Here is a 24,640-nt window from a genome sequence, read left to right as displayed (position 1 = left end):
AGACTGCACTATAAGCAAGGTGCGAGTTATTGAGGGACCTCAAAAAATTGAAAAGAAAGGTGTTTTGACATCAAGAAAAGCATGGGGGATCTGGGCTGTTTATTGACTGAATTCTCATTTTACAATCATGTCGATAATAATTTTTAATAACGTGCTTTTTCTAATGAAGTTGTTTGTTACTCTTTTTAAACAATATTTTCAAAAGATCCAACAAAGAAAATATTGTTCAAACTGGTTTCAACAACTATCACTTATAAACAACAAAATCTGTGTATTACGTCACTGCTTTTTTTGTTTTCTTGATGAGTATGGTTCCCGTAGTGGTGTTTAATAGCATCCTGCCAAATCGGGAGTCCACAGAGCAGGGAACTAGACTAACTATTGATACTGCACCAAACAAGATTCATTTTTTTAATTAAAAAAATAAGCGACATTTATTTCGTTAGAAAATCATCTATGTCGAAACTCAATTTTTGTATTGTTCAATTAGTACAATACTGATGTCATGATTTCATTGAAAGTAATAATGAAACTTCTTATCATCGTTGATGATATCTCTAAGTTCCGGTTCAATAATTTTCTGAAACTCGCTTGCCCACAATGGTCCATATCTGTGAAATCAAGCTCTTTATTTTACAAAGTATTCATTTCGCTTGGCTGCCTTTTTATCTTTGATCATTTATGAAACAGTCGGTTAATTTAAGATAGTTTATGTTACATACACAACAACATTTATAAGCGTTCGATTGATCAAATGAAGTGAGTTCACCTGACATACGACCAGGGCTGCTAGATTTTAAGTTTGATGTAGTTTTATGCTCTTTAACTTTCCTTATATTCCACCTCCTTTATTTGATTCAAAAGACACAATACAATAAATACTTCCAGAAGTTGGCACTTAATTAGGCTCTCAGAGAAACACTTGCGGCCATAGCTGTTACAGTAGATTGACGCATTTTATGTTTAATTACAAGAAGACAAATTGCATTTATGACAATTGCACTTAAAAGGAACAAAATGATAGAAACAGTACACGTGATTCAATTGATAACAAAAATAATCAATTTGTATTTATTTATTAAAGTACTGCCTCCACTCTGCATAAGTGACATTTTCATTGATTGAAATTTCCTTACATATCGCTAATTGCAGTGTACTAGGAATGTCTTTTGGAAAGAAAATGTAAAACATTGTAAAACCTATTTTTATATTTGATATTTCATAGTGTTGATTACAATTTCTGGGTACTATCTACCGTTTTCAATGTCAAAACGAGCGATACAATGAAGTTTCCATTACCATATTTGATCGCAATTTTCTTCAAGTTCAAACAAAGAGAGATCACTTTTGGGGTATTTTGGGGTTTTAAAAAATGGGATCCATTCCGGACCCCATATTATACGCAGGTGCACAATTTATCAGGGCACGAGTTATCGAGGGAGTGGTGTATCTAGATTGAGTATTTTACACGGTAAAAAATGTTTTATAAGTTGAATATCTATAACCAAATACATAAAGAAAAGGGAATATTAGTGATTTTTTTCCTAAAATTCAGAATGACACAATTACTCATCACACAAGTTTTCTGCAACAAAAAACACATGGTTGATTTATAGCAAGTGATAAATCACTAAAGATTTCCAGCAGTCTCAAACACTATTCATTGGCCATGACATTTTGTTCACCAAACTGCTATTACAGATACAACGACTGTAAAAGAATTTATCTTTTTCTTATTGAATAAGAGACAAAAGTTGTAACTTGCATCTAATCTCTCCCAGACTTTATTTTATTATGCCAACTAGTTTAAAAGTGATGTCACACTGACAATGTTATAACACACTGAATATGTCATTTTAAGTTTTCAATTAACAAAAAAGAACTATGTTAAAGCATTACAATTTTTTTAGGGATACCATTGTCTCTATGGTAAATACTCTATATGAATATACAATGACACAATAATAATTCCTTGCTGCATTAGTGCAGAGTATAATTAGTCAAATAACAACAGAATGTACCAAGACTTTCATACAAAGAAAGACCTAAAATATAATCACATTTTAGTAAACCATTCCAGAGTGAACATTTCCATTTATAGGATGCGTTCTTATCAAGTAAAAATTAACAAAATGTCTAAAGTTTATTTACATGTTTAACTTTTTATCACTGACACTTGTCCATAAAGGACACAATTTTGTGGTCCCTTCATTGTTATTTATAGAATGGTTTAAGTGGACAACACACCTTCTGAACTCCTGTTCCCAGTTTTCCAACACTGAGCGAGGGCACACCACCAGACTGGGCTTGCTAGATTTCTCATGGTGATGGAGGTAAACAATTAAAGCAATGGTCTGAAAGATAAAATACCATAATTGTAAAATGAATGGCAGATCACGGTCCTTGCCATACATTTAATTTTAGCAATTTTAGTACAGTTAAATTTATTTAAACCTTACATTTTTGGGACAAATAATTTTGTATGTCATATAGCTCTGATGACATTTTTCATGTAGGTTACCTAATTTTCACATAGAAAAAAGAACAACTGATTTCGAGACCATTTTTTTGCAATCCTCCTCCTGGGGCATTATTAATCAATCAACCAGCTGTCATGTAATCAATTAATGAATACACTGAGATTCAGGTCTTTCAAGAAGGTGATCCATTAACAAAGTGATCTGTACAACTGTAACTTGACAGTATATATAATGGGAACATGGGGTTAATATGATGTGACCTTGAGAGTGATATAAAGACTTCTGTCTAAGGAGATGGAGCTATTTTAGGTTTGAATTTCAACCATGGGCAGATGGAACCATAAAACTAAAGTTAAATAATGTTGAAAATTATGTATGTTTTGATCATATTTTCTCATATGCTTTGAAGATATACATACCTGGCATGTTTTCCCAAGTCCCATCTCATCTCCCAGAATACAACCATGCTCTTGATAATAACAGCTGATCAACCAGTTAGTGCCAGCTAACTGATATGTCCGCAAGCTTAAACCTTAAGCAAAAATATAATGTGCTTTGAAGTTATTGACAACATATGAACTTCTCTCAACATCATTGGTTTCATTTTGCTTTTTAAAACAAATAAGTACAGTTCAAGAACTTGCATACATTGGGAAAACAAAGAGAAAGACAGAAAAGATAAGATTTTACATTCTTATATTCAAAAGAGGTTTTAAGTTTAAAGTGAGTGCAACACAAAGTGGTGCTTTGGCACAATTTTAGCTCTTATGACAACATGTAAAATCTCCAAAAGACCAACTTAAATATCTGTATTTCTTTCCCGTACCAGATTTTCATGATTTATTATAACTGCAGAGAAGTATTTCAGCTGAACTGCAGAACAATAAAATTAAACCAAGCCAAAGACTAACTGTTTTCACTAAAACTTCTCAATTCTAAAAATATTTAAATGTTATCTAATCTCATCAAAATTTTTATCAATAGTCTGCCTCAATTTAAAAAGAAACTTTAAAAAATCCCACTTCATAAAGGTTAGAAATGTCGACAAGCTATAAGGTGATGCATAAGTCCTCACATACCATGTCAATCAGTACACATATATCTGACAAGCATTTTTGATCTTCATTTCTTTATATTCATCTCTTTCTTCCTTTTTAATGGAGTACTTCTACTATGACAGCTGGGTTCTTCACTAAACCTCAGTAGTTCTGCAGACAGGAACATCAGGTCATGGGGCCCCGAGTGGCCGAGTGGTCTAAAGCGCTCTTCGTTACGGATCACTGCCATCTCACCTCTGTCTGCGGCGGTTCGAGTCTAAGATTCAGCCAATGTGGGCATGTGAGAAAGCTTGCCAGTAGCTTCTCGTGGGTCGGTGGTTCTTTCCGGGTTTTCCGGGTTCTTCCTCCACCATTATTACTGGCCGCCATGTATAGCCTATCGTGCTGAAAAATGGCGTTAAACCCCACAACAACAACAACAACAACAACAACATCAGGTCATTCATCCCAAATTACAAATTACATCTTTCTTAATCTCTTGGTTTAATTTATGGTACTTAATAATATATATTTCAAGTGAATAGCATTGGCATTTAATTCTAATTAGAAAACATTATTTCTAAACTGCAGGGCCTATATTAGAGCGACTAATTACCCCAAGACACCTCAAGTTTCTTTAAAACACCCAGACACCTCAAATTATGTTATACTATTGAAATTCTTTTTCTCAATTGAGCATAAATCATTTAATTTAATCTTAAATACCCAAATATAGAAACTTAAAAATCCAGTAAGCATTTTTAAGCTGACTACATAGTGACAGTCCCACACAGTGAAGAAAGAGTTATTGTTTGTGCATCTCACAGTAAGTACTGGATAAAAGAGTGTTCTGTATCATATGGATAAATGAATACTAAATGCGCTGCAAAGTATAAAGAATAAATAGCTACGAGTTCGTAGCCTCAACTTGATTTGTTGTGGTTGAGGCTAAGAACTGATCCCATATCATGTAATGGAGCAAAAAAAATCATCACTAAAGTCAGAAAACAAACCGTGTAGAAATCAACTACATAAGTATAATCATGTTGTGAAAGAAGTTTGGCTTATTTTGAATTTATTAAGTCCTTACACGATAAAATAAATTGGCATGGTTACTCTAACCTTATCCTGTCCACCATGACAGATAACACGAGACTCTCGCCGTGCCCCCTTTTCTATGTAAGGTTTGCCAGACCATATTTTGGATATTCTACGCTATATTATTATCAATCAAGTGCGAATAATCGCTTCTTGGTGGAATTTCAAAGTTGCCGATAAACCATATTTACTTTTAATGCTCAGAATTTATGACGCAATCGGCGCCTAATTTTTACTACGATTTGTTTACATTTCCAAATAAAGCGTCAATGTCCTTATATGTCACACAAACAAACAAGGCTGAGAACGGAAGTAATCATTATTTGAAATAATATGGCAGATAAACTAAACAAAAATATCGGCTAAAAAAGGTAAACGAGATTTTACAACTATTTCTACAATGATTTTCGATACTTCCAGTATTAAATAAGAGGACTACTCAATTGATGGGATTCTATGTAAGGAATTTGTTTAAAGTGTTATTTTTAGGCTAAAAGAGCACCGGGTGTGAATCACACCCGGCTTGCTCCATTAACACATATATGCTCATGTTAGTACCCTGTCCACAAGGTACGAGTAAGGGTACTAATATTAGTACTAAAAGAATAAATACTTTTTTCATTTATCCATATGAATCCATGAGGAGGTGGTCTTTATATTACCATTTTTATTTACGTTCTTTCTTGTGTCTTCTTTTCTCTATTTTTCTTCCTTTTTTATTACACAAACACATACATACACACAGACACATACATACATACATACATACATACATACATACATACATACTATATGGTTGACACTTTGTTTAGTCTTAATTTTCTAGAATGCTAGTGTCATTATTTTCCATCCAAGAGAGAAAGAGAAAGAACTCTGCAAAACTTGAACATTTCATTATCATAAATTTATCAGACATGAGACATGAACATTAATTGTATTTATATTTTAAAAAATTTAAAGCATTACATTTTTCATGTCTCTTGCTAGGTCTGTATTTAGAAAAGAAGACTTCTTTCCAATGGCAATTACCGACAAGAGAAAAATGGGTTACTAGAAACAGGGAAATACACTCAAAAACTAAAATTAGCATATTTTTTACCATAATTCTCATGAAGATAACTGTAGCATGATTTGTATCTGTTTGAATAATGATATAAAAGAAATATAAAATGTGATTTTTGTGAGTTTTATAGGAACTATTTACAATTTTCTATGTATTGCTCCATTCGTGTAATGAAATCACTTGGTCATACTTGATTGGACAGCTTTAACCTCATTTTGAATTTCTGTTATGCCTTTACTTACTTTAAAACACATAAGTATATGATATTTCCACCAAAGTATGTAAGTACACATTCTGTATTCTCACAATCATATTATCACTCTTATATTTTAAGTTCTGACCGATTCACGATTTATCATACTTGTCCAATTGAATAAAAACAAATTCAACCGAGTATTTCGGTTTTTTAGCGTATTTCGGAATTTCTAGTAATCGGGGAAAATAAAACTACCGAACTTACTCGATAATTACAGAGCAGAATTTTACGAATTTTGTCTCGAAAAACTAATGGGGTTGGGGGTATTTTATTTTATTGTATTCGTGTATCATAGGTAGCTACAGGTATTTTGGGGTATTCTTGCGGTTATTTCGGGTAGTCTTCGGATGTCTTGCGGTCTTTAGCCTATATTATTTTATTATAGTAGAACCAGGTTCTAAGCTGTAGGCTACTACTGAGCAGAATTAAGGTTGAGACAATTTTTAACAAATAAGATATTCTTCTAAAATCATACCACCCCATCCACATTTGCTTAGTTCTGATATGTCCTTTATATATGTCTTCCTGTCTTCATCAGAGTCACTGTCACTGAGTTCTGGATCCATTATGTCATTACGAATATTTTGCCGACAATGTAAGGACGGTTATGCACTCTTACACTCAGCTACAAAACAAATGGGATATAACTCTGCAATAATGCGGTGACAAAGTAAAATGTTATCACAAATGAACAATATTCATTTATAATTTCGCACTTTGAGAAATTTTAGAAAACTTTCTTTTAACAATTTCAATTAAATAAACATTTCAATGCCTGATTAACGACATTCCATTTATAATGCGTCTGCAAGTAGACAAAATAGCATTCATATCTAGCGATGTTTTTAAAGAGTACAAAAATTGAGTAAGAACCGAGTTGGCCTATCGCGGGAGTTCAAAATTATCGATAACGAAATATGAAAGAATCTAGGGTACGCATTCGCACTCGAATATTTTGTAGCATTTATAGTAATACGTGTATTGTTTGCATGATCAAAACAGCATCTATTAATTAAATATCATGTACTTGTGTAGGGCCGTCTCCAACGAGTACCCTAATTTCGATGGGAAGAATCAATCATCCATAGTGATCTACGCTAAGACCTTGTAACAAAAAAAAAAAATATGGCCTCTCAGACGATGTTATGCAGTTACTTAAATTCCATTTCTGTGGTTTTTTTCTGTAATAGAAATTAGAGTCGTTGATTTGTCTTATAAATCTAATCAGTGGTATATATGAATCTCGGCGTAATGCTAGTCCGACATGTAAGACCTCGACGCTGATATTTATGTTGTGGGCGTTAAGCTCTAAAACAAAAACAACACGTGATATGTCTTACATTGTAGGACTAGGTGTAATGCTACAAAAATTATTTGGGGAAAAAATCTGTATGTATAAACCTATTCCTACAGTGTAAGAAATCGACCTTCAGTGGTCTCGATAAGATTTTGAAACTAGAAGTCCCTGACTCCTATTTTGGTAAAAATAGGAGTCCCACCAGCAAAAGTTACAGAACCCTCCAGGGGTCAAGCTAGACTTAAATTTTAGGGATAAGTGACTTCTTTTGGACAGAACACGGAGAAACAAGACCTCAACAGCGAGAAGTGGACGCGAAACAAGAAATTATATATATATATACACGTTTCGCGTATATGTTCTTAGTTGAATTATTCTCCAGTATTCATATTTGCATTTAACTTTGGATTTAAGCAATACTTTTTTTTTCAAGTAGACATTATTTTGGCCATGTGACTCTAAAAGAGAATAACAGAAACTACATTGTAACAAATTTAAACCGAGTAACCAGATTATATTACTGTAATTTCAAGTTAGTAAAAATGCTTAATGGACTAACCTTAATCAATTTTTTAAATATCTTTTATTTATTTATACTTTCTAAAAGTTCACAATAATGGCACTTTTAAAGATTTCTAATTGTATGACAGGTCAGTCATAAGCAATGATATGAGCCCCTGTGCACAGACATGAGTGCATCTATTTTTAGAAGATGTTTTCATAATGTAATCGCTCACTTTAGTATAGCTTTATTATAATAGTTCATTGACAGGATTGCAAATGTATGGTTTTTGTATTTGTCTAAATACTTGTAGTAATTTTAGGCAATGGTTAAATAGTATCTGCTTTTCTGCTTTTTTCCATATTTTCACAAATATGTGTCATGTCAGAAAACAACTTACACCTTACAAAGCATCTCGTGAATTCCACAACATAGCATTGTCCCACACGTTTCTGACCTACATAATTTGCATTTTAAAGTTACGTCTTTAATAAAATAATACCTAGCCTTTGCTTCTAATGAATTGTATATTTTTCTGAATATATTTGCCCAGTGATTTACAAAAACAGACAATCTAAAAAACTGGTGCATCCCAGGCTTAGCAATGTCCGCCATTGTTTCCTGTTAGGCCTACTTGTTCACTTACAGTTTCAAATTAATTTTATGACGAAATAGTGTACAAGATGCAGTTAATATATATCCAGATCACCGATTCTGATCTTAAAACACAAATTGCTATTTACACACTATTGTTAAAGTTTCGAAACACAAGTTTGTATGTTTTTATCATCAAAGGATAGCATACGGAAATTGGGCAGTGATAGTTGCTACCTTACTCGGAAAAGGGTTAATGGTCAATCAGCTATTAAAATATATGCTTGTGAATGGGCAAGAGTTTGTTTGCCAACGTAGTTGATATCAAAACTAGACCTAGCTACTGATGTCTTGATGAATACATTTCGCTACAACAATAGAACTAACCGGGCTAAGGCAAGGGGGCATCTCAAAAAGTATGGTCAGTCAATGTACCTCTTAAAAAAATCACAGGGCAAAGTCGTTTTCACTTTCCTAACAGAAGAAGGTAAAGTTTACATTTTTTAGGCGACTTAATCGCCCATTTCTCCTGGTAGTGTGACCCCTGGCCCTCAAATAAACTATGAAAATTAGAAGAACAATTGGTTGCCATTGAGTTTAATTTCTACAGTCTTTATAATGCAGACATAGCCCTTGTTTGTCCATCAGAGTGAGACTGAATTTTGTCAATCCAAGTAAGAACTTATTCCAAACACTAAGCCAGGCATCACACAATTTCTTACAGTTAGCTACTGTCCCATCCGAACTATCAATTCTAACAGCTTTAGAACTCTTATGAATCTCGTTACAATCTTCATAAGTTTGCCGTTTAACCCCAAAATACTTATCCAAATTTGCTAATGGCATTTTGTCTAAGTCTCAACATGTCTTGATTCTTAGGTCACATGCACTACTTATTCCGCCATATTCGGCAATAAATACAATAATGAAAGCTAAAGTTGTTTATTTGATGTACTCTTATAAATGACCACATGTTCATCTCTGGGTCTTTCTGCCTCTGAATTCAATCACTGTAAACTTGCCACCCAGCTATTGCATCATGCTCTTTTGATGTACTCTTATAATGGCAACATGTACATCAAGGAGTCTTTCAGCCACTGATTTCTGTCATTGCAAATATCAGCACAGCTAATTGATCAACACATTTTCCCACAAAGCAGGTGGCTGAAGCAGGACTGGCAAGTCTTTGAATTTTGCCGCACACCAATTACATGCATACAGAGGACTCCTGTCTCAGTGATTTTCTGTGTCTCACATAAAAAATTGGCATTGAAATACGCATGAGTAACCATTTCCGAGATGTCTGGACCTTGATATTTATGTTTTGGGGGTCGAGGTATTACATTGTAGGACTGATATAAACCATATTTTATGTTCAAGGTAGTAATGAGTTGTTTTCAGAAACGCTTTCGTTTTTAATCGATTTTAATTTTTAAAGACGGAAGGGTAATACAAAGTTTTGAGCCTCTTTATAATATGTTAATGATTTGTTTCCCACAACAGCATGGGGAGGGGGTTAGTCCTACAGTTTAAGCCATTAACCCTGATATTTATGTTTGGGAATCGCCGTCTTACTGACTAAATAATAACATTGTATAGCATGTTCCCTGGTCAACTGACGGGAATTAGAAGCCAAATTGACTAAGTTGAAGTATTTTTCTTTAATGAAAATAATATAGGTATACAAAGAAAATGTTGTGACAGCTTTTTTTTCTTTCTTCAATATACATGTACCTCTCATCCTTTTACCTGATTTTGGCTTTCTGGGGTTTTCCCAGTTCTTCCTCCACCATTTTTGCAGGCCACAATGTATAGCCTATCAAGTGCTGAAAAATGGCATTGAACTCTATAACAACAACAACAACAACAACCTGATTTTGGCATTCCCAGTTTCCAATGCATTCCAGCCAACTAAAATGTCAGTCAACGGAACTTGACAATAAGTCCATTTGCTTCTGTCAGAATTTTAATTTACAGTGGGCCCCCCTCTTGTACGGCCACCCCTTCTGCACCGGTAAATTGGCCTTATAAGATGGGTGGCCTTTCCAGAGGGGGACTTAATTTTTGGTGAGAAGTATGTGTAATGTACATAGTAAGAACGCTACATACTTCAAAGCATTTAATATTTTCATTTAATGTCTTCATTTAAAAGTAACATTAAAAGGTTCTTTTTGTTATAATAATAGACTTATTTCAACTGAAAATACATTATTCATTCTTATTCTTGGTGTAAGTGTAATATGCGAGCAGGTATTATTGTCATGCACATTGCAAATCCATTCAAAAACATCATTCAAATCTTGGTACCTACATAATTCTCTTAACATTTGCTCCATTTTCCCACTGCTGCTGAATAACCTCCTTATCAGTTATGACGTTGTTTATTCGAGTCTTTTCAACACAAAATTGCTTTATTCAAGTCTTTTCTACATAAAATTGTTCGGCAAGTCCCCCCTCATGACCTCACTCAATGTCAAGTAGAATAATTGACTTTCTTCTATATTAATACATCTCCATTTACGTGATGACATTTTAATGTTTGGCAATGATTTATTCAGATGTTGCTAACTTTATGTGATTTAATTATGTAGACAAAACTTTTGTAGAGTGGACGAAATGCCTTCATAATGGAAGCAATAAATGTGTTACATGATTTTTCGGTCTTTGTCTGGTACCCTGTTTATTCAGTTTCTTTGTGTGTGAGTTATTGCACAAATCTATTTGTAGCCTATGCTGACCTTGTTATGATCTTGACAGTTACATCCGGTTGTAATCATCAAAGAGAAGAACTCGACAGATGTGTAAAGCCCAAAATTCGATCCTAACATTGTTGAGCCCATTTCCTGTAAACGGTGGCTTTGATAGACAATGTTTTAATATTAATCTTAGTGTTACATGTACTTTAGTCAATGCTTCTCTCAGAAACACGGAATTGACATTGGGAGACATGTATCGACAATAGAGATAATCTGATTACTTACCTTACTTCATGGTATGATATCTTATTATTGGTTCTAAATACATTTGAAATAAAAAGTGGCCACTTGTGAGGGGAACATTTTACATTTTTGTACTAATATGCTGGCTGCTGGTCATGTTAGAGGGGTGTCTGTTCTTGAGGGGTACTTTTGAACACAAACTCATTGGTGCCAAGGGATTCTGGCCGTAAGAAGCAGTTTGGCCGCTGGTCAGGGGGTCCGTTCAAGATTAATGGATTAGAAAAAAGAGAGTAAGTAAAATCCATCTATAGTAATATGACTTTAATTTGTAGAAAAGCATTAATACGGGCTGCCAAGTTTGCGAAATATTCCTTTAAATTTGACCTCTTGTTCCCCTGTCAGTTGATCCTGGAACACGCTACATAATGCCATTATTTAGGCAATAAGAACATATCATGGTTGTAGGACAAAGTTGGGGATATTCTGACACTTAAGATATATTTAATGTCAGCATAATTTAAAACAAATCAGCATAAGCTCTAATAATGAGCTCTTTGCCATCATTAAAGATGAAGTTATGGTATTTCTTTACGTACCTTTCATTTCTTTGTATTGTTGTGTTCTTGCGTTTTGTTAGTATCTCATTTACATATGGAGAAACAAAACTGTGTTTCCTATTGCACTGATTTTAAAATTACAGTAGGGAGGTGTATTGTTGTTTTGTAATATTTATGCATATTATAATAATTAGTATTTTTTTCAAAGGGGAAGAAAAGTGCTAGGGTGGGCAACAAAATACAGGAATGGTTTGCTGAAACACACATCATTTTTTTTCCTAATTGGAAGTTGTTGTGATATATATATAGACCATTTAGCACATGATATTTCATTCCACTGGATTGATACTAACGGCTCTGGTAGTCATGTGGCTAGAGCGTCTGCCCCAGATGGAGGTCGTGAGTTCGATACCTGGCCAAGTCATACCAAAGACTTACAAAAATGGTACTAACAGCTACCTCACTTGGTGCTCAGCATTAAGAGGTTAGTGTTAGGGCTGGCCGGCCTGGTGTCAGGATAATGTGACTGGGTGGGACATCATGCTACATGTCTTGGCATGATGCCCCAGTGCTATCACCATAAACTGCCACACTGCAGACATCTTAGTGATATCACTGAAAAATTATTAAAGCTACATTAAAAATCCAAATCACACACACACACACATGCTGGATTGATACTTGATTGTGTCTGATCAGACAATTTTAGATTAATTCGGACAAGTTTTCAGGTCTCATGCGACATATGTAGTATTATTTAAACATTTGATAATAAGATTAGCTAATTTATACTTTCAGAGATCTAAAACTTACTTTGCAATCACATAAATTACTATCAGTTAAAAAAGGAACACTATTGATAACTCCCACTCTCCATCTAGGGATTATGTTACAAAAGTATATGCATTACATGTTTTACATTCAACCATATAATGAGATAAATCATTGAAATAGTACCGGATGTCAAAAGACATAGTCTCTTTTACTTTTATGGTATCTTGGCATGATATATTTGTATGATAATAAGTTAGAAAGTGTCTGGTTCCACACAACTGTCTGAATACCCACAACCCCTCTCTAGTTTTAATGTGATTATTATGTTAAAGGCCCAAAATGCTGTATTAAGTCACAGTGGTCATTTTATTTGATATTTACACAATTAAACAGTGGTCCTGTACAATCTCCTTATTATAACAAACTATTATGGAATGAAACATTTTAATTGATCAGGTTGCTGACATTTTCTGTCACTACACTTCAAGTAAAGGGAACCTACTCTTTATATATAGATACCTTGGTTATTACAACCCGTATTTTCTCATTTGTGCGGTGTTAAGTTTATTTTTGTAAACTCGGTTTTGAATATAATATTTTTAACCCACTTCTGAGTCTTTACTCACCCAGATTCCAGGTTTTCACTGACGGACCACTGAATGGGCAAATTTCTACAATAAGTGATAGTACACTTGTGGAGTTCAAGAGCTACAGAGAGCTCTGAACTTAATTTGCATATTTTTAGTGTACATTCTGGCAGTGAGTGTAAATAATGTACTTTGTTTTCTGCTTTTCAGGAAAGAGGACTTGCGGCAAGGAAATTACTTCACACAACAGTGTTTGCACAGTGCTTTTCACCATGTGGAAAATTTTTGGCTGCAGCCAACAATTTTGGTTACATTGCTGTGTTCAGGTTTTGATTAGTACAGTTCATTAGTTTAATCTGCAGTGAGAGTTGACACATAGATAGTACATTTACAGTGGCATTGTGCTTATCTCAGTAATTGATCTGTGAATTTAGAGATGGGGATTCTTGGGTAGCTAAAAATAGCTTTAAGAAATTATGCATTTCTGCAGGTCCCTTATTCAGACAATGTTGCCAGAAAGTGCTTAGTACATTTAAGTAATGTACAATTGGTGGTGGGGGGAATGCAGATATTTGAAACAGAAGTTAAATAACTAAATGCCAATATCCTCAATTGTGTGTTATGAATTTGTGTATGGTCTAATCTATAACAGACAACAAGAAAGGTGAATTCTTGCCTCCATTTGAAAAACATGTGAAATTTCTTTATACACAAGGGATTTCATGAAAAATGAAAAAAGGGTAATGGTAAAAGAATGTTTTCAGACATAGGCCAAGTAGCTTTTTAAAACAAATCACTTATCCTGACACAAAATCCACTTGCCCAGTAGGGTCATTACTTTTTAACTAATATTTTGATGCTGTGCTAAAACTGATTTACTGTAAATTAAAAAAAAACATTAAAAGCTTTAAACTGTCAAAATATATGCCATGTTTCCATAGAACCAGCACTTACCAGATCTTTGAACTAGACAGATTAAACTACGTTGTCGTTGTCTTGGATATTTTAGGGTGAAAAAGTCAGCATGAGCAAGGAATAGCTAATTCTTATTCATACATGACAAGTGATGGGTAATTGTAGGTAACCGTGCTTAAAATATATGATAGCCCAACGCCTGGGGCTCCTCGAAGTTTAGATCAAGCCCGTCCTGTATTCTAAGTGAGGTACCCATCGGGCTTGTCAAAAAAAATTTAGTTTTAATTTGCCTTAGGAAATTGTGATTGCGTTCATGAAATGTGTAAATGTATTTGCAAAATGTTGACATACCTGCCATAACACGACACAATCTAAATCAGATCACCAATGCCCAACATGAAATTTAGATCTGATTCTAATCAATTTGAAGAATGGCATGTCATGCCAAAAATACATTTTTGTACTCCTGACACGGTCATGTTTCCAGAAAGCACAATGTTCAGTAATCTTCAACAATAACAATATATATGTATAAAAAAACACCACTTTCAGTATATGCCTATTACATGTATCACATATAAACAGAAAACAGTCATGATTAAAGCTGATGTAAAACTATCACTTGGGCAGTTCAAATAGTTGCAGTGGGTGAGCCCATTGTGCTAATTTGCATAGGTAGGATCAGGAAGTGGAACAACCCATTATAGGTAAATCAAAAGAGCTGCTAGATACATATACAAGAACAAAAGTTATTTCATATTATTGCCTTGAATGAGAATGCTTAAGCCATATGTATTATATTTTTGACAAGTTTGTGAACAGCAACGTTTCTTTGAAATACAATTTTACTGCATATATAGAATTCAAATCATGATCAGTTCAGTTGTTGGAATAGGGTGCAGGTGTAATTCATTTTTTAAACTGATGTAAGCAATTACTTATCAGCAAAGCCCAACAAAAATAAATTTGGTTGATGGAGTTTTACTTAGTGAAGCAGGCCAGTGTAACGATGAACACTATTGATACTTGCTTTACCTTCAAACCTCTTTGAACCCTAGTTATTGCAATATATGGTGACAGTATTAAAAAAGGGGAAATTTTGGGCATGTGGAAATTGAAGTCCAGGCTTGTGGAATTTTAGTCAGGGCTTGTGAGTTTATTTAAGTCACCATCCCAGGGCCAGTGATTAAAAAAATTTCTTTGATCACTGTGTAATCAATGATATACAAATAACAGATACAGTACTATATCGCATTTATCAGTTACATGATTTGCTTTGTACACATATTGTATGATTGTGGATGCAATTAAGCAGACACTATAAATAAGATGGGAACTTACAAATTGATCCCCAGCAGGGGAGTGAATATTAATAAATAAATGTACCGGTATGTAAACTTAAAAAATGGAATTGTTTTATTTTGTCAGCATGCTCAAGGTTTCAAATTAAATAAGACTTCCTTTTGTCAAACCAAAGAGCAACTCACTAAGAGTAAAAGAGATGTCCTATGTTGATTTAGAGGTGCATCAAGCTATCCTAGTTGTTTAGCTCTGTTTAAGTTTTAAAATACTATGTGCAGTTTTCATGCTTTTAGTTGATTGATCAGGTTGAGTTTTTAGAATTAAAAGCAAAAATATCTAGCTTGTATAGTCATGTTACTGTAGTCTTGAAGTCTGTATCATGAAGGGCACAATTTTATTATAGTCTTGAAGTCTTTATCATGATAAACATTGTTGCTATAGTCTTGAAGTCTATATAATGAATGACATAAAATTACTTGTCATCTTTATCATGATTGGCATCAGATTGATGTAGTCTTGAAGTCTGTATCATGATGGGCATAAGATTGATGTAGTCTTGAAGTCTGTATCATGATGGGCATAAGATTGATTCCATCTTGAAGTCTGTATCATGATGGGCATAAGATTGATGTAGTCTTGAAGTCTGTATCATAGTGGGCATAAGATTGATTCCATCTTGAAGTCTGTATCATGATGGGCATAAGATTGATGCAGTCTTGAAGTCTGTATCATGATGGGCATAAGATTGATGTAGTCTTGAAGTCTGTATCATGATGGGCATAAGATTGATATAGTCTTGAAGTCTGTATCATGATGGGCATAAGATTGATGTAGTCTTGAAGTCTGTATCATAGTGGGCATAAGATTGATTCCATCTTGAAGTCTGTATCATGATGGGAATAAGATTGATGCAGTCTTGAAGTCTGTATCATGGTGGACATAAGATTGATTCCATCTTGAAGTCTGTGTCATGATTTTCATAAGAACGATTCCATCTGGAAGTCTGTACCATGATAGGCATAAGATTGATTCCATCTTGAAGTCTGTATCATGATGGGAATAAGATTGATGCAGTCTTGAAGTCTGTATCATGGTGGACATAAGATTGATTCCATCTTGAAGTCTGTGTCATGATTTGCATAAGAACGATTACATCTGGAAGTCTGTATCATGATGGGCATAAGATTGATGTAGTCTTGAAGTCTGTATCATGGTGGGCATAAGATTGATGTAGTCTTGAAGTCTGTATCATGATGGGCATAAGATTGATGTAGTCTTGAAGTCTGTATCATGATGGGCATAAGATTGATGTAGTCTTGAAGTCTGTATCATGATGGGCATAAGATTGATGCAGTCTTGAAGTCTGTATCATGATGGACATAAGATTGATGTAGTCTTGAAGTCTGTATCATGGTGGGCATAAGATTGATGTAGTCTTGAAGTCTGTCTCATGATGGGCATAAGATTGATGTAGTCTTGAAGTCTGTATCATGATGGGCATAAGATTGATTCCATCTTGAAGTCTGTATCATGATGGGCATAAGATTGATGCAGTCTTGAAGTCTGTATCATGGTGGACATAAGATTGATGTAGTCTTGAAGTCTGTATCATGGTGGGCATAAGATTGATTCCATCTTGAAGTCTGTATCATGATGGGCATAAGATTGATGTAGTCTTGAAGTCTGTATCATGGTGGGCATAAGATTGATATAGTCTTGAAGTCTGTATCATGATGGGCATAAGATTGATATAGTCTTGAAGTCTGTATCATGATGGGCATAAGATTGATGTAGTCTTGAAGTCTGTATCATAGTGGGCATAAGATTGATTCCATCTTGAAGTCTGTATCATGATGGGAATAAGATTGATGCAGTCTTGAAGTCTGTATCATGGTGGACATAAGATTGATTCCATCTTGAAGTCTGTGTCATGATTTTCATAAGAACGATTCCATCTGGAAGTCTGTACCATGATAGGCATAAGATTGATTCCATCTTGAAGTCTGTATCATGATGGGAATAAGATTGAGCAGCAGGGGGGGCGAATCGGACATTTTGTCCAATCGTTATTTTGCTTAATTATTACTTCTGCACTCAGCGGATCCGGTGTAGTCAGCGCCTGGTAAAAAAAAAACGACGAAGTCGTTGGGGGATCGTCGCGTCGTCATTTGGTTTAATTAACACCTTCTGCGCGCTGATCCCCAGCGTCGTCAGCGTCCGGTAAGCACATCGACGACCGCGTCGATGTCATTGCCCCCTCTGCTGCTATGATCTTACAAACAGAGTGATCACTAACTCCTCCTCTTGCAGATCAATTAGGTTATTTGACTGATCGGTAAGTCTGAAATTAATTCTCGTTAAAAACCGATCATGGCATCGCATATAGACCGGATTAATCGGACTCTCAATGATCAAAAATCCCGGAGGGGCTGTTGGTGAAAACGAATAAAGGATATACCCCTGTTGAGCTTGATTTGATTGCTTGGTATCCACCTGATAACTCCCTTCGATAACATCACACACTAGATTGATCGCTATCACTGATGCGATATTTACGTTGTATGGAGCAATATGCCTACCACCATCTCCGTTATCGTGTCTGAGGATAGTTGATGGGGGGGTGTCCGCGGGTGGATTCTCAGGCCATCCTAGTATGGTTCTTATTGAACTGTTATAAATATCAACCATATACCCCGGTGTGCTTATTTCAATCGTCGACGATAACGTCGGTTCATGAACCGTAATAGCGATTTTTGATTCCTTTCCTGTGATCGATTTTATCCTGCGTTGAAATTCTTTATTGATTTGCTCTATTTGGTATGACCCAGTTGGTATTGTAACCTCCTCCCAGTTTGGGGTCCCATCGGGTTTATTTGTCCGTGCAAAAACCAGCGAGTTATTAGGTTGTTGTCCGTTAAATGCGTCCGCTCGGATATTAGGCCAACTGTGATATACTCGCAATTTTGCCAGCGCTATTTCCTTTACTGGAACCGGTGATGGGAAGTTCACACTGAATTCGGGTTTCGTTGATGTTATCGATATCATACTTGTTTGTACCGGAGTGGTGTTCTCCGCAATCCGCTGAAGTAATTGAGACCCTTCGGGGTTCAGCGACATTATTATTATTCGTTGTTTTTAGTGTCTAATTTTAACAACCAGGTGGTTTCGGCTTCCAGTTGAAAATCCTCGATTTTTGACATCGCGGAGCTATATAACTGGACCATCGTGGAGAATTCAACATCGGATACGAACAAATTATCAATCGATAACGAGATCAACCCGGATAATTTCGAGTATGCGTCGGATACTATTTGATGTTTTACTGTATACTCGTTGAGTTTTTTCTGAAAACACGATGATATCTTCCTAGTGATTGCGTTGGCAACTCCAGCAACTGTTGTCATTGCGGAGACAGCGATTGGAACAGCGATCGGGGTTATCGTGGTCACCGTGGATAAAATAACACCGGCGCCAGCTACTATACCCGACACCGAGTACACGACCGCGTCGATGGCGGTTATTTTACGACGGTATTTTTTTATTTTTACACGGTATTGTTCGGAAAGCGTTTTCAAGTTCGCGGAAAATTCTTTTGCGGTATCGAATCGATATTGATGTGACGTCGGTGATACCTCTGATTCAACTTCCTTGGTGGTCATTTTTATTTTAAAAGAGCTAGTGTTTTTAATTACTTAGATTCGCTGCAAATTCCACATACCATGTAATGTTTGCCCGGGCTAGATTTCTATCAACGGCATAAATTGTAAACTGTTCAGTTGCGTTCTTGTCTATAATTGTTGATATTGTATTGTTAAACCCGGATGAACTCGACGATAATATATTAAACTGCATCATTGAAACCAGTGTCAATCGATAAATGCCCTTAACAGTTGCGGTGATATTTACTGTATTCTGTGTAGGAGTCCAATCGAATGATCCATGCCGAATTGTGTATACTGTGTTGATGATGTTCTCATGAGGGATTTTTATTTTTTCGAATTGCTCTGCTACTCTCGGTAGTCCGTCTTTAATCGCTTCAACATCAGTTTTAATCGTTCCTATTTCCTGTATATGCGTGTCCACATCTTTTTTGTTCGCTGCAACATTAGTTTTGATTGTTTCTATTTCCCGTGTATTCTCGGTTATACTTTTTTTGTTCGCTGCAACATCAAGTTTGATTGTTTCTATTTCATATGTATGCACGTCTATGCCTTTTTTGTTCGCTGCAACATCAGTTTTAATTAATCCTATTCCCCGCCAATATGCGTCTACATTTTTTTTGTTCGCTTCAATATCAGTTTTGATTGTTCCTATTTCCTGTGTATGCGTGTCCATATTATTTATGATCGTTGTAACATCAGTTTTGATTGTTTCTATTTTCCGTCCATGCGAGTCTACATTATTTATGATCGTTGCAACATTAGCGCCGATTATTTCTATTTCCCGTTCATGCGTGTCCATATTATTTATGATCGTTGTAACATCAGTTTTGATTGTTTCTATTTCCTGTCCATACGCAGTGATATCATTTATAGTTATTGTGATTTCATCCGGTTTGGCATTTTTTTTACCAAGGAATTTATCAAAGTTGTCATCGATCCTGTTAACATTTTTTCGTAACGAGGTAAATTGGCCCGACAGCGTCGTAAACTCCAAAATAGTATTTTTTATTGTTGCAAGATTCGGTTCGGTTACCGTCGGGGTTCCAAAAAAACTAGCGGTAGTGAGTTGTATATCGGTGACAGATTTTTTCACCTCGGTGGCAGATTTTTTCACATGCGCGTCAAGTTCGATCACGGATTCATTCAACCTTATAGTACCGTCTCGGATTAATTCTATTATTCTCTCTATCTCCACTATATGTTTACCTGGTCTGAGTCGTCCGTCGCTGGTATACAGCGCGATAGCGTTCTCGGCGGCATCACGCTGTCGTATTAAAACGTCATTCAGTGACATATTACCGGATTTCAATTTACCCTGGCGGTCTTGAAATACAACTATTTCGCCCGGGTCAACACTTGTTAGATTCAACATATCAGCGATTTCATCCTCAATTAGTTTTTTTATGTCGGCGGCGGTCGTTTCCGCGGATTGTTTCAGCGCCGAAACCGGTCGCCCCCAGATATCAATCATTATTATTGTAAATGTTATTCTCTAAAATCCGTTGAGCTTCTACAACCCCACTAGTGTATTCGTTTACAACCACATGAGGTGGTTTCCGCGATGATGAAATCGCCGCGAGTACGTTCAATACCTCACGGCCACATATCGGTGGGTCACTTAATCGCTGTGTTGGCAGCGTGGAATAAAAAACCCGGGCTGAACACGCCCGGGCTGAACACGCCCGGGCTGAACACGCCCGGACATACCGCATGAACTCTTTCGGCGGGGCTAACCCGTATGAATCAAAATAGACGATTGCACGCGGATCAATCGCGTACGCAACCCAATGAGTTCCCGCTCCGGAGGACCCATCGAGGTTAATTATGCCTGTTTCAGTATTCCTTGGGGCCGCCGGTAATTGATCCCTCATAAAAACACCTCTGAAGTTTTTTATCGCTAGCGCGTTTGCGGCGCCTATTAAATCAAAATTAGACATGGGAGTCATTGACTCAGGAGTCATTGACTCCCGAGTCAATAAACGGTTCCTGGTAGTCTTAGACCCTTTCCCGAGTACCATGAATACGGGGTTCCCGGTAGTCTTAGACCCTTTCCGGCTACGGGTCGTTTTTTTTTGTAGCCTTTCCCGGTTGCCTTCTTCAATGCCATCCCCGCCGCGGTACCAACGGCTCCTAACGCCGCCGCCTTAGCCACTGCTGGTGCGGCCGCGGCAATCAACGCTGGAATCGCAGCTAACAGTGGAAATATCCCACCGGTCCTTTCCATGTTTTTAATTGCTGCGGCTGAAAAATCTATTTGAACACCCTTTTTATTCTTCATCGCATCATTGAAATGTTTTATTTGACGCACCGTCAACGATATCTTATGATTACCACCTGCCATCTGTGACGGCTTCAGCGTTATTGTGGTTCCGCATTGTTTAGCCGACTTTGATCGTAATTTCTTGACTTGACCATCAGTCAACTCTACACTGACGACACTATACGACATTTATTGTAAATGCGTTTTGTGCTTTCAATTACATGTTTTCCACTGGCGCATCAACGATTCTCATTCGTCCACCAACGCCTTCTAGCAGCATTGATTTATCGCTGAGAATGACAGCAACCGCTCTATAATTAACACCACCCGGGGCTATACGAGCTCGGAAGTGTATATCAACGACGGATTGTCTCGTTAAATCAAGATGTTCCAGCGAAAAATAATAAATCGGATACAGGTTTTTAAAATCAAGTTGTGATATTTGCAAACCAGTGTCGACGTTTTGATCACGACCCATATACGACAGCAATCGATGATACACACGTGCGATATGGTTGTCGCCGTAATTAAGCTGTATATCCTCGGATGGTTCCTGTTGTCCGTTTATTCTCAGCGAAACATCCCTGACTCCTAATTGATCAAATATCATATGGCTGCGTTCTTGACTACCCAATCGTTCCCTATTCTGCAGCGCTATGAATATATGACGCGGGGCTGAAACACCCTGTTTTGACGCCAGGTGCCATGTAAACGTATCGGCGACGTTATCCTCTTTAGCATCAGTTGTTACCGCTAGCCAACTCAACAACGATTTCCCTCCCTGTTCCATAAATGCTAACAATCGTGCTTCCGTGGTAACTGATGGAGTCAGCACCGGCATCCACAATGCCATTTTAGTTAAAACGACTTTACCGGCAGCGACGCCAGCAGCACGCCATATTGCATTGTTATCATCGCCCCTTCGCGTCAGCGCGATTGTATGCTTAGCCCCATAGACAACTTTTCTGACATTTCTGCAGAATCCAAATATGTGATGGAGTGGAATCGCGCATGAAAACTGTCGGCGTGGTCCTTGCAACATTCCTACTCGTGCTGCGAATCCTAGATTGTAATCATTGTTGGTGCTTTTTATAATATTGAAATTAGCGCCTGGTCTTGCTCTGCGGTCTGGATTGGCTGCTTCAGCCTGTGGGTCAACTGCGGTATCTCTTTCCGCCAGCACGTTAACGTACTGAAGATGGTCAGCGTTATTGGTGGTGTCCTTCGAAAACATCATAGATGGGCCCGCCGATCTTGTATAATCATCCGAGTATCTCGCCAACCCAATTATCGTTGTTGCAACATCAACCTCGCGTTCTATTGATTCAATTTCTCGCCCGTCAATAAGATATCTGGCGCTCTCAAATAACGCCATGATACCGTTGTTGACGAAGCCAACTCGAACACGATGGTCATCTGCGTATGGTGCATTATCGGCGGCATTTGTCACGAGTTCTCCCTCGATTTCGATAAACGCTTCACACGGCAAAAAATATTTACTGGTATCTTGGACTTGAAGTTCAATTCGCGATCGTAGGTCGGGTTGCGCTGCATAATAAGAATAAAATTGATAATCACGGACAGAATCATCCCTGCGCACTGGGGCGTCCATATCAAACGCGGGATCAGCGGTTCGCGCAAACATTCTATTATTTATCATGTTGATGTTTTCAATTGAAATCCATCAACGTCGTTTTCGTCGTAAATTCTTTGAATTTAAACCACTCCCCGCTATCGCGTTCATGAGCGCGTTGGTTGCCGCATCGGCGGATGGCGAAGTCGCCAACGACTGAGTCGTCGCCAACGACTCTAGTTTTTCTTCCACGGCGTTATTTATTACTTTACTGACATTTGCAGGCATCACTGTCGTTGATGGCATCACCGGTGGTTTTTGTTTTTTTCTTGAAAATCCCCTAGATTTCACCAACGACATTAGTTTGTCCCGCGCGGCTGAAAGCGCCTTTCCGGCAACGTCTCCAATAGCACTAATACCCTTATCACGAATAACATCAATAGCCTTCATTCCTAATTGTTTGGCTAACGGCGCTACTTTTGGAGCCATTCTTGTAAATAACCCCGCAATGGTGCTACCGAGACCATCTCCATAGTACGCGCGGTAAATAGGCAATCGCGAGTTTACCACGTAGACGAGTACTGGTTTATCATGGTTGTAGTGTATGATCATCCTTATTAAAAACACCAGTTTTCCAATTAATCATCCACGAGTTCGTCTATGAGCGTTCGATATGCATTAATGTCCATAATACCGCCTGCAAATAACCGCTTGCAAATATCAGCGGCCTCATTGATTATTTCCGGAGAGTTATTTCCGGCTCGTTTTCCTCCGATTAGTACCTCTAGCCGTGATATATCACTGAGAACACTACCAGGACAGGTAACGCCGTAGGATTCTTTACCAACAGAGTATCCTTTTCCTTTTTTTGGTGTTATACTCTTAACTTCCTTGTGGAATGCGTCGTAATCGGATTTACTACGATGTGGTAATGCATCTTTATGTTTACTTGCTAAATACACTATTCTTGCCCAGTCCTTTAACGACTTTATATTTTTCTCATAACCGCTATTGATATGCTTCTTATCTCGTATGCTCTTAGCAAAATTGTTGGCAGCAAAATTAATTAATTCTTCCCTGTTGCTGAAGCCTCTAATTTGATCTATTGTGCTCTTCTTGAGCACAATACGGGGTATATTTCCCTTTTTTTCTTCCGGTATTTCTTCTTCCGGTATTTCTTCTTCCGGTATTTCTTCTTCTGGTATTTCTTCTTCTGGTTCTCTTGCGGTGGCGCCTAGTTCTTCTTCATCGGCCATTGTAACATAAGGTTCTTGTGGTTCGGTTATAGCGAGTGGTGGTGGCCTCCGTGTTGTAGCAGCCGCTATTTTCGCAGGGAGTGTTTCTAAAGACTTTTTTGTTTGTTTTGTCTCTGCCGCTATCTTTTCAAGCGCATCGAGGACGGGCACAGTTGCCGCCGTAACATCTTTGGTCGCTTTAGTTACCGGGGCAAAGAGTTGTTCGCTTCCAACAGCAAAATCAGTTTGCATTTGCTGCCGCGTTTGAAGTTGTTCTCGGACCCTGTCTCGTAACGGTATGAACTTTTTAAGCGCTGCTAGCCGCTCTCTGGCTAGCCGAGTAGTAAGTGATTCGCCTACCATTATTGCAATTGCGAAGCAATTTCTAATTTCTCGCCGGAGGCTCCGTCTATAATCCTTCTAATGTTTTTGATTTTACTAGAAATCTCCCGGCGTCGTTCATAAACACGTCCGAGTTTTTTTCGTATTATTTCAACGGCAGTGAATAG

At 37.0% G+C, this 24,640-nt stretch overlaps 2 protein-coding genes across 2 annotated transcripts in view; one reads left to right on the top strand and one right to left on the bottom strand.

Moving 5' to 3' along the window:
- Positions 1-6,557, bottom strand: part of LOC149775432 (ATP-dependent chromatin remodeler CHD1L-like) — a 79,667-nt gene extending 73,110 nt beyond the window's left edge. The window contains exons 1-3 of the mRNA XM_089943026.1: positions 6,410-6,557; positions 2,900-3,012; positions 2,248-2,354 (exon numbers count right to left, since the gene is read on the bottom strand). Of these exons, the coding sequence (XP_089799152.1) occupies positions 2,248-2,354; positions 2,900-3,012; positions 6,410-6,500 (311 nt within the window). The 5' untranslated portion in view covers positions 6,501-6,557. The remainder of the gene's footprint in view (positions 1-2,247; positions 2,355-2,899; positions 3,013-6,409) is intronic.
- A 226-nt stretch (positions 6,558-6,783) lies between these two features.
- The window catches only part of LOC149775431 (THO complex subunit 6 homolog), a 65,017-nt gene continuing 47,160 nt past the window's right edge, over positions 6,784-24,640 (top strand). Inside the window, exons 1-2 of the mRNA XM_089942957.1 lie at positions 6,784-6,866; positions 13,395-13,510. Of these exons, the coding sequence (XP_089799083.1) occupies positions 6,852-6,866; positions 13,395-13,510 (131 nt within the window). The 5' untranslated portion in view covers positions 6,784-6,851. The remainder of the gene's footprint in view (positions 6,867-13,394; positions 13,511-24,640) is intronic.

The sequence above is a fragment of the Sinohyriopsis cumingii genome, chromosome 19 (assembly GCF_028554795.1).
Source record: "Sinohyriopsis cumingii isolate HCF-2022 chromosome 19, ASM2855479v2, whole genome shotgun sequence".
NCBI classification, from domain to species: domain Eukaryota; kingdom Metazoa; phylum Mollusca; class Bivalvia; order Unionida; family Unionidae; genus Sinohyriopsis; species Sinohyriopsis cumingii.
Note: the sequence above shows the minus strand (reverse complement) of the source record. Positions and strands in the feature narration are given on the sequence as shown.